This window comes from Myotis yumanensis, unplaced genomic scaffold, assembly GCF_028538775.1.
Source record: "Myotis yumanensis isolate MYYU_CA2020_CCGP unplaced genomic scaffold, mMyoYum1.0.hap1 SCAF_2, whole genome shotgun sequence".
In the NCBI taxonomy this organism is placed as follows: domain Eukaryota; kingdom Metazoa; phylum Chordata; class Mammalia; order Chiroptera; family Vespertilionidae; genus Myotis; species Myotis yumanensis.
Window position 1 is genome coordinate 160,461,359 of NW_027223753.1, and position 14,714 is coordinate 160,476,072.

The following is a 14,714-nucleotide window of genomic DNA, read 5'->3' on the forward strand; positions in this document are numbered from 1 at the left end:
TCTCTCCTTACGTTGTCTACCTTGTCCACCAGTTCATCCTTCAGGACCTACGTTAAGCTTTTCTTCCTCTGGAAAACCTTCCCTCACCCCTTTTTTCTCCATACAGAATTTGATGGGTCTCCAGTAGGCTTCCTTAGTACCCTGTACACATATCTATACCACCAGTTACCACTTAGGGTGGGAATTGTTAGTTTATGTATCTGCCTTCTTGATTAGTGTGAGTTGCTTGAGTTGGTATGGACTTAATTGTTTTCACTCCTAGGTCTAGTAACACAGTACTGGCTCATAAGTGCTTAATGAATATTTATTGAATGGAAGAATTTGTTTATATACAATCTTCTCTTTACCAAGTAGAAATATTTGTCAATGCTCAACTCAATTTAGCATGCATTTGTTGAATTCCTACTATATGCACAGTTTCATGCAAGTAGTAAGATTTATTTTCTGCCTTGAAGAAAGGTTAGGGTCTCATTGAGAGGATAAGGCCAGTACACTAGAGACTTAAAGAATACTAAAAGGTAATCTAATTATCTAATGAATGATCCAGGGAGAAATGAGGTTAGTGAAATGTTTTTAGTGCTTTCTGTGTACCAGTTACTGTTCTGTGTTTGCAAATGTTATTTCATTTAATCTCTACAACTTCTATTTTTCAAAAAAGGAAATTGAAGTTAAATAGTCTAAGATCATACACCTACTAAATAAAGATTTGAACCCAGATCTGACTGACTCCAGAAACATGCTTTTAAGTGTTCCAAAGGCAATTAAGAGAGTTATAAAGTGATATTATAAAGGTAGGGGGAAAATTAATAACCCACTCTAGGACAATAATTAAATCATGGTATATCTCTATAATGAAAAGTTATATAATCATTGAAAATCATGTGGTTGAGCCAAAACCGGTTTGGCTCAGTGGATAGAGTGCCGGCCTGTGGACTGAAGGGTCCCAGGTTCGATTCCGGTCAGGGGCATGTACCTGGGTTGCGGGCGCATCCCCAGTGGGAGATGTGCAGGAGGCAGCCGATCAATGTTTCTCTCTCATCGATGTTTCTGGCTCTCTATCTCTCTCCCTTCCTCTCTGTAAAAAATCAATAAAATATATTTAAAAAAAAAAAAAATCATGTGGTTGAGGAATATCTTGAGAAAGTGTTTTATGTTTGTGATATAATGTGAAGTAGTAAAAAACAGCATATGAAAGTATAATTCCAGTTTTTCAAAATGTATATATATTTTTGTGCAGAAAATATTGGAAGGAAATCCATAAAATGGTTATCAGCAATTCTCCCAGAGTTGTGATACTGTGGACTATATGAATTTCTTCTTTGTAACCATCTTATTTTCCAAATTCTCTACAATGAACATAAATTTTTATAATCAGAAAAAAGATCATTTAAAAAGTAAAGGATTAAGAAAATAATCAAGCAGAACTTACAAGATGGGGCAAAAGTAGGTTTACAGTTGTCCATATGGAAAGTAATATAATCTAATCTAATAAAAGACAAAAAAGGGTAATTGACCGTACCTTCGCTATGCTTCCCATTGGATAATCAGCAAGATATGCAAATTAACCGCCAACCAAGATGGCGGCCGGCAGCCACGCAGCTGAAGCAAGCAGGAGGCTTGCTTGCTCCAGTGATGGAGGAAGCCAAGGTTCCCCACCTGCCGTGGCCCGGCTCTAAGCTCTGAAAGCAACTAAGTTTCAATTATAGAAGGTAAATAAATCCCAGAAGAAAAAAAAGAAGAAGAAAAGAGAGGCTGGGAGCTTCAGTCGCCAGCCAGCCTGAAAACGGCCCTCAGCCCCTCACCCAGGCTGGCCAGGCACCCCAGTGGGGACCCCCACCCTAAAGGGGGTGTGGCCAGCCTGAAAACAGCCATCAGCCCCTCAAGTTCTGTTGTCCAATAGCAAGTGGAAAAGGAATTTTCTCTTTATATTACTGGTGGCCTGGTGCACAAAATTCGTGCACATTAAAAGGGGATTAATTAGAGGAAATATTTTAATATTGCTATTTGCCCTTTATAATAGAAGTGTCAGAGATGAAAGAAAATTAGTAAAATGTATATGAAAATCTTCCTCATGTCAGAGTCTGGGGCGCACCATGGGACCCAGAGTCAAGTCCCCACCCACCCACGTGCGCCTCAAAATCGTGCAAGACCCAGACCCGGCTGGCCCCCACCCCATTGGGCTATATCCAGACCCGGCCGGTCCCACCCTTGTCAAGCCCTGCTGGGTGGGGGGTGCAGCCTCAGGTCCCCTGGCCCGGTGTCGGGGTGGGGGGAGCGGCCTGAGGTCCCCCGGCCCAGCACTAGGGCAGGAGGAGGGCACACCTTGAGGTCCCCCGTCAAGCCCCACAGGGGCGTGGGGGGTCGCAGCCTTAGGTCCCTGCTGATTGCTCGCTAAGGCTCGTTATGGGAACTCGGCCTCTGCTGTGGGCGCAGCCATCTTGTGTTATGGAAACCCCTGCCTCCACTGTGGGCACCGCCATCTTTGTGGTGGGGTGACTGTCAATTTGCATATTCCCTCTTTATTATATAGGGTTTCATGAGACATGGTCATGGGGGACACTCATGTCTTGTGGAAATTTCCGTTGTATTAAATTTCTTTCTAAAATAAGGGGCAAATTTATGATCCTGTCTAGGCTTTGTTTTCTACTTCATAAAAACTGAAAGAAGTAGTAAATACAGATATTTAAGAGAAATCAAAAAGCAATAGAAAAACACTGGGCTGTTATATGTTTCTGTAAGTTTTCTTTTAAAGGAAATATTCTATGCATGATGTATCTGGTTTTCCTCTGGGTGGCTGTTTTTCTAGTGCAGTATGCATGACTGATTTTTCTCTTTGGGATTTAGCACACTCTAGTGGGCAGTAGCTTTTCATGTCTTTTTTCTTTTTTTAACCTTGTCAAATTACTCTATTGGACAATTCAGTGATGTGCTTACTATATAGTAAAATTTGTCAGTATTATTTGAGTTAAGTAATGACCCTAGTGAGGAAGACTAACTTTATAGGCCACTGGGGTGTTGTACACTTTCATATGGTTTCTTCAGTAAGAGAAGAGAGCCTTTTATATGGAAATCTTTTCCCATTGGTTTTCATCTTCTCTTAGGTAAAATGAAATTGACAGGCGCCTGGAGGAACACTGGTGTTTTTCCTCACCTCACACTCCTTGGATCTTATGATAGATTTTATGTTTCCCTTTTAGGACTCTTGAGAGTTTTTATATACCACTTTGTGAAAATTTTGGCCATTTGTGCATAAATGTTTTCATATGCTATCCTGGTAGATTGGGTTTTGAAAATGGGCTTCCACCAGAAAAAATGTAATTTTTTATTTTGTTTTTGCAGAGTGATGGTGAAGATTTTAATTACATCATTGCATTTTTCCTTGGAACAGCAGCCTGCCTTTACCAGGTAACTAAGTTCTCTCCTATTTTTAAGAAACACTTTCCCATTATTGTTTCCAGAATCAATTCTAATAATTGCTTATGCACTGTTAAGTAAATAAAAATAATGTCTGAGGTGTTTGTTTGTTTTGCCTTCCTTTTAATTTGAGCCTCTGTTAGCTCTGTGACCTACTTGTCCATTTTGAGTGGGCATAGATACCAGTGAACTTAATGTTAACTCTCTCCTGGGCTGGGCTTCAGAGGTCCATGTCATTTGCTTGTGGCAGTAAAGATTACTTCTAGGTTTAGTGTGATTGATTATTCAGCTTCCAGACTCTGCTTATACTCTAGGCCACGGGTGGGCAAACTTTTTGACTCGAGGGCCACAATGGGTTTTTAAACGCGGGACCGGAGGGCCGGAACAAAAGCATGGATGGAGTGTTTGTGTGAACTAATATAAATTCAAAGTAAACATCATTACATATAAGGGTACGGTCTTTTTTTTTTTTTTTTTTTTTTAGTTTTATTCATTTCAAACGGGCCGGATCCGGCCCGCGGGTCGTAGTTTGCCCACGGCTGCTCTAGGCTGAGGATTTTGTACTTTTGAGAAAGTATTTAAATAGGGAACAGCAAAAGCAGAATTTTAGAATATTTAATTTAGCAGTGAATAGGATGGATTGTCAGAGCGGAGAGATTGGAAGCAAGGAAATTAGTTAGGAGGTGATTCCTTTACTTCAGGCAGGGGGTAGTGAGAGGTAATGGCAGTTAGGGATGTGTGGAGGAAGGACACAGAGAGGGAAGCCTGCTAGGACTTGACAGAATAGATATGAGACAAGGTGGGAGGAGGTTTTGTACCTGGGTGATACGGAGATGGGTGCTCGTATTTCCAAGAAGAGAGGAGGCACAGGTTTGTAGGGAGGGATGGAATAACCATGCCAATTATCCAAACTCAAGAATGTCTTTGTTGCCCAGCCGGTGTGGATCAGTGGTTAAGCAACGACCCATATACCAGGAGGTCACTGGTTCAATTCCCAAGTAGGGCACATGCCTGGGTTGTGCACTCGATCCCCAATAGGGATGTGCAGGAGGCAGCCAATCGATGTTTCTCTCTCATGGATGTTTCTATTTCTCTCTCCCTCTCCCTTCCTCTCTCTCTAAAAAAAAATCAATTTAAAAAAGCATTAAAAAAAAGAATGTCTTTGCTAAAACATGTTAGAGCATGTATGACCTTTTGATCAAACTTTTATAGGTAACACATTTCTCTGGTTTGCATAGAAAAAAACATTAGAAAGATTCAGAACTGCAAATATAAGGCTACCTAAAACTCAGTAGAAGTCTCTAGGGAAAAATTTGGATATATGCATTTGACTTTTATGTAAAGATGTGTTAAAATTTTTAGTTTCAGTGACCTTATTTTTGTAATCCCCTAACTTTTCTTAATTATATTATTTTCAGAAATTGTTTTTATATTAAATATGACATTTAATTATAATGAATGACATTTCATGCAGGAAATGTGAAAACTTGTATTTTTTAATGTAATTGTGCTTTATTATGATGTATTCTTATGTAGATTTTCTAAACTTTAATATCTACAATCCTACTGCACAAGGGATATTATCTCATTTTTGAAAATGAGGAATCTGAGGCAGTTTCAGTATTATCCAGAGATCACAGAGCCATTAAGTCAGTGGTGGAGTCAGGACTTGACTTTGAATTTTCTAATTTTAAATATTGTGTTCATGCCACCTGCTGTCTCTAAGCAAAATTCCTACATTTGTATAATTTTATAATGCTATAAAATTATAATGTTATAACTTTTACATACATTACCTCATATGGTTCTAAAACAATGTGAGGTGAATATTAACTTTAAAATAATTTCATGAGTAATTATTTTTGTAAAATAATTACTCATGAAATAACAGCTTTGACTGTTTTGCCTTAACAATTTTAAATGCTAATAATAGCAAAATGTATTGAGCTGTACTTTATGCTAAGCCCTTTACATTCCTTGCACCATTAAATTCTCAGAGTCCCACACTAATCTTGTTATCCTCATCATAGCCAGTCAGTGACTCAGCCCAGTCTGCGTGACTCCAGCCCCTGTGCCGTGGTCTGTAGGTGGGCACACCCAGTACACTTCCCAGAACAGCTGAAAGCAGTTCTAAGAGCTGCCTCATGGAGGAGCTGTCACTCAGGTGTTCTTTCCTTTGAGAGAAGCAAACAAATTCATGCTTTAAAAACAAAGCATCAAACAGATTGTCAAACTACAGAGGGAAGGCAGGGGAGTGTTGGGGAGGGGGGTTGGGGGGGGACGCGGCGGGTAAGAAATCAACCAAAGGACTTGTATGCATGCATATAAGCATAACCAATGGTCACAAGACACGGGGGGTGGGGAGTGAGGGCATATGCAGGGTGGAGGGTAGGGGATGCGGGGGGGGGGGGGAAGATCAATGGGGAAAAAAGGAGACATACATACTACTATTTGTAATACTTTAAACAAAACAAAAAAATTTCTTCCTATTGACAGCCATGAAATTGCATGCTTTCCAAATATGCTGGGTAGAGTGATAATAATGCTGGGTTTTCCACAGTAAAACATAAGGGATTATGTGTTACCATATGACATGCTGTATTTCCAGGCGTCAGGATATTTTTAATCCCCTTTTGATCAGCCCTCAGAGGCCACCACCACGTGGTTTGTTGGCTTTTACTCCAGGCTGTAGGTACTTATATAGAACTCAGCCAGGTAGGAGTACTTTTGCTATGTAGCATTTCAAATAGGAAACCAAAGGAGACACTAGAAGGGATTCCTTTTCCTTCATCATTTTATTTTGAAAACTAGCAAACTTTCAACAACTAGTCTTTGTTGAAAGACTAGTAAACCTACCTAGAGTCACCAGTTTTTAACATTTGGCAACACTTGCTTCATCTCTCTCTTTATATGTGTGTGCATCTAGTATCCATTGTTAACTTTATAAAGTAAGTTGCAGGCAAATATGCATGTGTAAAGTTGTTTTTGGTATGAAACATCTATACTAATAAAAGGGTAATAGGCTAATTAGATCGGGAGACCTTCTGGGAGACCTTCCTGACATTCTTCCGGACAAAGCCGTGGTGGCGGGGCTGAGGCAGAGGTGGTTAGGGGCGATCAGGCCAGAAGGGGAGGGTAGTTGGGGGTGATCAGGCCAGCGGGGGGGCAGTTGGGGGCAAGCAGACCAGAAGGGGAGGGCAGTTGGGGGTGATCAGGCCAGCGGGGGGGGGGGGGCAGTTGGGGGCAAGCAGGCCAGCAGTGGGGGCAGTTGGGGGTGAGCAGGCCGGCAGTGGGGGGCAGTTAGGGGCAATCAGGTTGGCAGGGGGGGCCAGTTGGGGGCAAGCAGGCCGGGAGGGGCAGTTGGGGGCAATCAGATAGGCGGGGGGGGGGAAGTTGGGGGTGAGCAGGCTGGCAGGGGGAGCAGTTAGGGGCGATCAGATCAGCAAGGGGGGCAGGTGGGGGCGAGAAGGCCGGCGGGGGGGGCAGTTTGGGGCAAGCAGGCCAGCAGGCAGAGTGGTTAGAGGTGATCAGGCAGGCAGGCAGGTGAGCGGTTAGGAGCCAGCGGTCCTGGATTGCAAGAGGGATGTCCACAGGGATCAGGCCTAAACCGGCAGTCAGACATCCCCCGAGGGGTCCCAGATTGGAGAGAGTGCAGGCCGGGCTGAGGGACCCCCCCCCCCCATCCCCGGTGCACGAAATTCGTGCACCAGGCCACTAGTTTTGAGATAATTATGGATTCACTTGGACTTGTAAGAGAGATCCTATATAACCTTTACCTGGTTTTCTTCAATGGTTCCATCTTGCAAAACTATAACACTATCACAGCAAGTATGTTGATGTTGATGCAGTCAAGATAATGAACATTCCTATCACAAGGACTCCTCGTCTTGCCCTTTTATAGCCACATCGACTTCCCTCTGCCCCTTAATCTCTGGCAGCCTCTAATGCAGCGGTTCTCAACCTGTGGGTCGCAACCCCTTTGGCGGTCGAACGACCCTTTCACAGGGGTCGCCTAAGACCATCCTACATATCAGATATTTACATTATGATTCATAGCAGTAGCAACATTACAGTTATGAAGTAGCAACGAAAATAATTTTATGGTTGGGTCACAACATGAGGAACTGTATTTATTTATTTATTTATTTTAAAAGAATATTTTATTGATTTTTTACAGAGAGGAAGGGAGAGGGATAGAGAGTTAGAAACATCGATGAGAGAGAAACATTGATCAGCCGCCTCCTGCACACCCCCAACTGGGGATGTGCCCGCAACCAAGGTACATGCCCTTGACTGGAATTGAACCCGGGACCTTTCAGTCCACAGGCCGATGCTCTATCCATTGAGCCAAACCAGTCAGGGCAGGAACTGTATTTAAAGGGCCAGAAAGTTGAGAACCACTGCATGTGTTCTCCATTCTAATCTTCTCATTTTAAGTATGTTATGTAAATGGAACCGTACAGTATGTAACCTTTTTGTGATTGGCTGTTTTTTACTCAGCATAGTTCTCTGGAGATCTATCTAGGTTATTGCATATATTAATGGTTTGTTCCTATTTATTACTAAATAGATTTTCATGGTATGTATGTGTCACAGTAACTTATTCATCCATTGAAGGACATTGGAGTTCTTTCCAATTTGGGGCTATTATAAATAAAGCCGCTTTAAACATTCACATACAGGCTTTTGTGTGCATCTGAGTCTTTATTTCTCGGATAAATGCCTAGGAGTACAGTTGCTAGGTCATATGGTAGTTGCATACCTAGTTCTATTAAGAGACAAACTGTTTTTCAGGGTGGCATACCATTTTATATTCCCACCCACATGTGTGAGTGATCCAGTTTCTCCACATCCTCTCCAGCATTTGGTGTTTTCAGTATTTTTTTTATTTTAGCCATTCTGATAGGTATGTCATTATACCTCATTGTGGTTTTAATTTGCACTTAATCTAATGGCTAATGGTGTTGAATATCACTTCATAGGCTTATTTTGTCATCTGTATATTCTCTTGGGTGAAATGTCTATTCCTGTTATTTGCCTTTTTTTAAACTGGATTGTTTGTTACCGTCAAGTTTGAGAATTCTTTACGCATTCTAGACAGTCAATTGCCAGATATGCAGTTTGCAAATATCTTTCCCCAGTTGTAGCTTATCTTTTTATCCTTTTAACTGATATGTTAGGAGTTAAATCTGCCATCTTATTTTTTTGCTATTTTTAATTTTTATATTTTATTTTTCCCATCTTTCTGTGGGTTACTTGAACATTTTTTTAGAACTCCATCTTGATTTACCTATAGTGTTTTTGAATGTACCTCTTTGTACAGCTTTTAAAATGGTTGCTCAGGTATTGCATTATACATAGTTATCATAATTTTCTGGTGCTGTCATTTTACCTGTTCAAGTGAAGCATAGAAATTGAGCCTCCTTTTACGTCCTAACTTTGCCCTCTTCTATTTATAATATAATTGCCTTAAATATTTCTTCTACATATGTTTAGAACCACTTCAGACGGTGTTATAATTTTCACTTCAACCATCAAACATAATTTAGAAAACTCAAGAGGAGGAGAATCTACTATATTTACCTGTTTTTGCTTACTGTGGTTTCTTTTTCCTTTCCCAATGTTCTAAGGTTTCTTCCTTTATTATTTCCTTTCTGTTTAGAGAACTTCCTTTAGCCATTCTTTTAGGGTACATATGTAGACAACAAATTCTCTTAGTTTTCTTTCACCTGAAAATGTCTTTATTTCCCTTCCCATAAGATACTAATTACAAAGAGAAAAATGGTAACTTCACAGTGGAAAAACCTGTCAGACACCACCTACCGAAAGATCAATTAACATCACCAATAATACTACATTGCATACCACCATGGTGGTACTTATGCCAAAATTGCATATCACTCAATCTTTTTTTGTCTGTTTGTTCATCCTCACCTGAGGGCATTTTTCCATTGATTTATTGATTGATTGATTGATTGATTGATTTCAGAGAGGTAGGGAGAGGAAGAGAGAGATAGAAACATCAGTGATGAGAGAGAATCACTGATTGGCTGCTGTCTGCACACCCCCTACTGGGGATGGAGGCTACAACCTGAGCATGTGCCCTGATCAGGAATCGAACCGTGACCTCCTGGTTCATAGATCGACACTCAACTACTGAGCCATGCCGGCCAGGCTCCTTTAATTTTTAGAGAGAGTGTCAGGGAGGGGGAGAGATAGAGAGAGAAGCATCAATGAGCCAAACCAGCTAGGGCTCACTTCAATCTTAAGAAAATATCAGACAAACCAAAATTAAGGGACATTCTGTAAAACAAATGATCAGTACTATTCAGGAATGTCAAGGTCATGAAAAGCAAAGACTTAAGAGCTATTACTGATTTGAGGAAGCATGACAGCTACATGCAATATGGAATCCTGGACCAGAAAAAGGGCCTTAGTGGGACAACTGGCAAACTTTGAATAAAGCCTGTAGATTAGTTAATAGTACTGTATCAATGTTCATATTCTGGTTTGTTGATTATACTATGGTTATGTGAGAGGATAACATTAGGGGAGCAGGATGAAAGGTATGCAGGAACTCTACTATTTTTGCAACTTTTCTCTAAAATTATTTCAAAAGAAAAAGGTTTCCTCTAATTATTATAACACAATACAAACCACTTAGGTACAGTAAATGCTTCCAGTGCATTTTTCTTGGATGGCAGTCTTCTTTTTAAGTAAGCAGAGCCCTATTTTTATAAAAATTAAACACATTGAACAAACCATTTCCACATTCTTTCTGCATTGTCACAAATACCCTATAATATCCTTCCTATACTGAAGGTTGGATATAATTTCATAAGGAGACCTCTGCTTCTTTCTTAAGACTTTGTGATCACATATAATTCCTATATTTACCAGATTGTGAATTTTAGATAGTGTCTAGAAATCAGTTCATTCAATAAAATTTAATGAGCACTTATGTGTCGTTCTATGCATTGGCGATAAATGAGTGACAAGACAGTCAAAAATCTCTCCTTTTGTGAAGCTTAGATTCTATTGGAAGAATATAGATGACAAGCAAAATAATCATATTTTTTAAGTATGTTATTAATATGAGAGGAAAAAATAAAGCAGGAGAAGGTGAATGCCAGGATTTGGGGTAGGGTGAGGGACTACTTTCTTTATTATAGGTATTTTCTAAAATGGCACTCACTGCCTTCTGTCCCCATTTTTTTTTCATCCTCACCAGAGGATATTTTTTTCCAATTATTTTTTTAGAGTGGAGGGAAGGGGGGAGGGAGGGAGAGAGAAATATCTATGTGAAAGAGACACATCGATTGATTGCCTACTATGTGCGTTCTGACCAGGGCAGGGGATTGAGCCTGCGACCGAGGTACATGCCCTTGACAGGGAATCAAACCTGAGACCCTTTGGTCCTTGGGCCAGTGCTCTAACCCAGTGGTTCTCAACCTTCCTAATGCCGCGACCCTTTAATACAGTTCCTCATGTTGTGGTGACCCCCAATTTCATTGTTACAAATTGAACATAATTAAAGCATAGTGATTAATCACAAAAACAATATGTAATTATATATGTTTTCCGATGGTCTTAGGCGACCCCTGTAAAAGGGTCATTCGACCCCCAGAGGGGTCGCGATCCACAGGTTGAGAGCCGCTGCCTAACCGCTGAGAAAACTGGCCAGGGCTGTCCCATTTTTAAATTTTATCTTTTTCAAGACATAACTGTTTGTTATTATGTATATAATGTTTATAATCTTTTTCTCTCCTCTAGAATGTAAACTTCATGTGAGCAAGGGGTTTGTTTGTTTACTTAAAGCTAAAGAACAATGCCTGACTTAAAGTAGGCCCTCAGTAAACATCCTTTGAATGACTTCTCCCTCAAATGTTCACTCATGTCCTCCTAGCATAATTCCTTGCACTGAAGGGGGAGATGAGTAAATATTGCTGATTTCAGTAATATCCATATTCAGGTTATATAAGAGTCCATTTTGCTAAATGGTTTATTTGAGCTTTTTGTACTTTTCTGGGATGAATACAAAAGATGGATCCCCCTAAAATCCTGAGAATGCTTCTTAGTTGCCTGTCACCTTGAGAAATTTGCCCAGCCTGTTTGCAAGGCAGTCATTCAATTATTCCTCCATTTTTCTTTTGAAAAATGAAAAACATAAAAGGAAAAAAATGTGTTTCCCTTTCACAGCTGAATGCCTTGATGTTACATTATTTTATCTGTAGATGAAATTGCACTCATATTTTACTCTGTGTCCTGTTACAGTTTTATAGTAAAAGCATCTATTTTCTTTCCTATAACCCTAATCATCTTTTATTTTCTATTTTGAACAGTGCTATTTACTTGTCTACTACACTAGCTGGCGGAATGTCAAATCTTTTTTGACTTTTGGCTTAATCTGTCTATGCAACATGTATCTCTATGAACTTCGCAATCTCTGGCAGCTTTTCTTTCACGTGACTGTGGGAGCGTTTGTGACACTACAGATCTGGCTAAGGCAAGCCCAGGGTAAGGCTCCAGATTATGATGTCTGACACCATCCTTCAAACGTATTGCCTGGGCTTCCGGGGAAAAAGGAGGGAGCATGTCTAACTGCCACTGTGATGAGGAAGCTGTTTACCACAAACGAGAAGCTCTGCTTTCTTTCTCTCCAACTGTCCTTTTTGTTTAAGTCAACATGGCAGGCCTGTGAGCATGCGGTACCCTCGAAAGCAAACTCCTCTCAGAAGGAAGTTGGCCCTGAGATTATAGTCGAGGAGGAGGAGACCTCTCTGCAGAGCCGTTCCGGTGGAAGAGCCATCAGCGCCACTGGCACCCTGGCCAGCAGACCTGAATCCCTGCTGAAGAGTTCAATCAAATATATCTTGATCTTCGGAGGACCAAGCAGGAACCCTCCCACGGGGTTTGCCTTTGTGAGGCATTAGTATAGGCCAAATAAAAAGATCCGCAGTGAATTGAAAATTTGTTTCAAACAAATGACTTGCTAAATATAAGATTATTTGCACATTTATGGTACCATGAGTTTATGAAGTCCAGAATGGTCTGGAATTGGTTCTTTTTTCTTTTATATTTTTGCTTGAGTTTTAACTCTGGTGCAGCAAACTCATCTCTAGAACATCATAAGTACTGAAAGTACAGTGACCTGCGTTTCCTTTTTAGATTACGTTGGTAGTATCTTTTGAAATCACTTTTTAAAAATATGATTTGTTAGACTATAGCCATTGTTTTCCAAACATAAATCATTTGAGTATTACATACTATTATTTACTTAAAATTTTTTTTAAATTTTAAAATAATTTAAAAGGAAACCAATAGCTACTCCAAGTGGGAAACCAGGATCAGTTTCCCATAAGTAAAAGATAACTACAAAACAAAGTTAAAACAAAAAATGTTAACTAGATTCTAGCCAGATGCTAATGCCCGCCAAGCCACTGAATCAGAGAGGCCTGCTATTTCTTTGTTGCAGTGAGAGAGAGGTTATCCAGCACCACCAGAGGCTCTCTCTGTGGAATACTCAGGATAGAAGAAAATTGTAAAGGGAATGACATTCTCACTGTGATGCAGTATTATTTAGTTCAGGGTTGTGTGACACCTGAACCATCTCGTGTGCCCAGGGTAGTGTCCTGCACTAGGGAAACACTGAACTGTAGTAAGAGACCAGAAGGTTACTTTTCTCCTAGCAGCTCATTCCTTTATGGCTCTGAGGAGTTAAGCACCAAGTATCTTAGAGAAATTACTTGCTCTTTGATAACATTATAAACATTATGAAAGGAAACACAGTTTGATTCCATTAGCAAAATCTACAACTTCCCTGGTTTTGGAAGTCATCTTCATGAGTTATTTTCTTTTGTTTTTTAAAGAAAATATTCCAAACAAGAAATTCATAAGGTACTAAAATTTGATATTCAGAAAAACAGTGGCCCCATTCCATGTAATTCATGTTATTGGGCATATTTACTAAATAGAAGAAATTGTCCAGTGGGTTAAAGGCATTGGCCTTTTTTGCCCAAATCATTACAGATTTGTAGGTATGTCTACAACTGCTTACCTAGAACCTTTTTGCTACACTCTGTTTTTCGGAGAATGAGACAAAAGGAAGACAATAAGCTAATGATATCAGGGATTTATTTAAAACAAGAAACTCCAATTCACTCTAACTTTCTGTCTCTAACAAAATGGCACAGAAATTAATGTATCTTTTGAGAGATAACCCATGATCCTAAGTCATCAAAATAAAATTGTTTTGTGTTTGGCATTTTGTACTGACTTGAGTCGGGAAAGTGAAGTGGCTCAATTTCTAAAGGTTTTTCTAAACTAATGGTTGAAGTTTTAAATAGTCATTTAGGAAGTTGGAGCATTCTAATTGTGATTTTGCTATATATTGATATTTTATAGCTCAATTTGGTTCAGTTGGTTCTCCTTATCATTGAATTATTGTTATGTTTGATATTTGGTTTCATTCAGCAAGGACACTTGAAAATTCACCAGCTATCTTTAAAGGCTTGATTTGTTTTGTTTTTCTCACCAGCCATTTTGGCTAAGGGGATGTTTACATCTTAATGTAAAAAAATGAAAACAGGTATAAATAATGTTTTATGTATAGAAATGCTTTCTTTCGTTATTTGGTGCCTGCATCTCTGTGTGTGCCTATAACTTCCCTGCCTCTATCATGCTGTTACCAAAAAACTATGAATTTGAAAAGAAGTTTTTGCCATGGGTGAAAAGCAGTCCTTAAACTCTTGGGAAAGAATCACGTAGGCCTCTAATATGTATGATAGTAATATCATGCACGTATACTTCACTTTTACCCCCTAAGAGCAAGTCTGCGCTTACCTAACCATAGTGAATGTTGTGCTATAGAGGAAGTAGTAGTTGCCTTCTGTTATGAAGGAGGAAACTAAGGCAGTCAGATGTCAGTGGTTCACCAAGGGTCACAGAGCTCCACACACACAGCTTCTGGTCTCAGCCAAGGGCTCTATTTGAAACTAATGAAGATAACCAAAATTATATTCAGGGAATAGGTCTGTGCTTGAAAATTCAAGAAATTGGGGACTTCTTAATGAGCACAAGGCTGCTCTTGTCAAATCTAGGTATATATTATCTTAAGGTAATTCTAATGTACCACTTCTTATTAAGGTGTGCTGTAAGAACAAAGAAAGATACTTTCCTTTATACCTTAAAGTAATTGCAATATTTGCTTGTAGTTTTTTTGTTTGGTTTTGGTCTGTATTTGAAATGTATCTATACCTGGCCTCTTTCCTAAAAGAATTTGAAGCAGCATACCATTAGAA

General features: G+C 39.7%; 1 protein-coding gene across 2 annotated transcripts in view; it reads left to right on the forward strand.

The window, feature by feature from the left end:
• Window positions 1-14,482, forward strand: part of SEC22A (SEC22 homolog A, vesicle trafficking protein) — a 54,598-nt gene extending 40,116 nt beyond the window's left edge. Inside the window, exons 6-8 of one of the 2 annotated variants that reach the window (XM_070406348.1) lie at window positions 3,340-3,405; window positions 11,757-11,931; window positions 12,096-14,482. In XM_070406348.1, coding sequence (XP_070262449.1) covers window positions 3,340-3,405; window positions 11,757-11,931; window positions 12,096-12,115 — 261 coding nt within the window. In that variant the 3' untranslated portion in view covers window positions 12,116-14,482. Of the gene's footprint in view, window positions 1-3,339; window positions 3,406-11,756 lie in introns of both variants that reach the window. The other variant, XM_070406347.1, reaches the window with a different exon arrangement.
• Window positions 14,483-14,714: the final 232 nt, after the last annotated feature.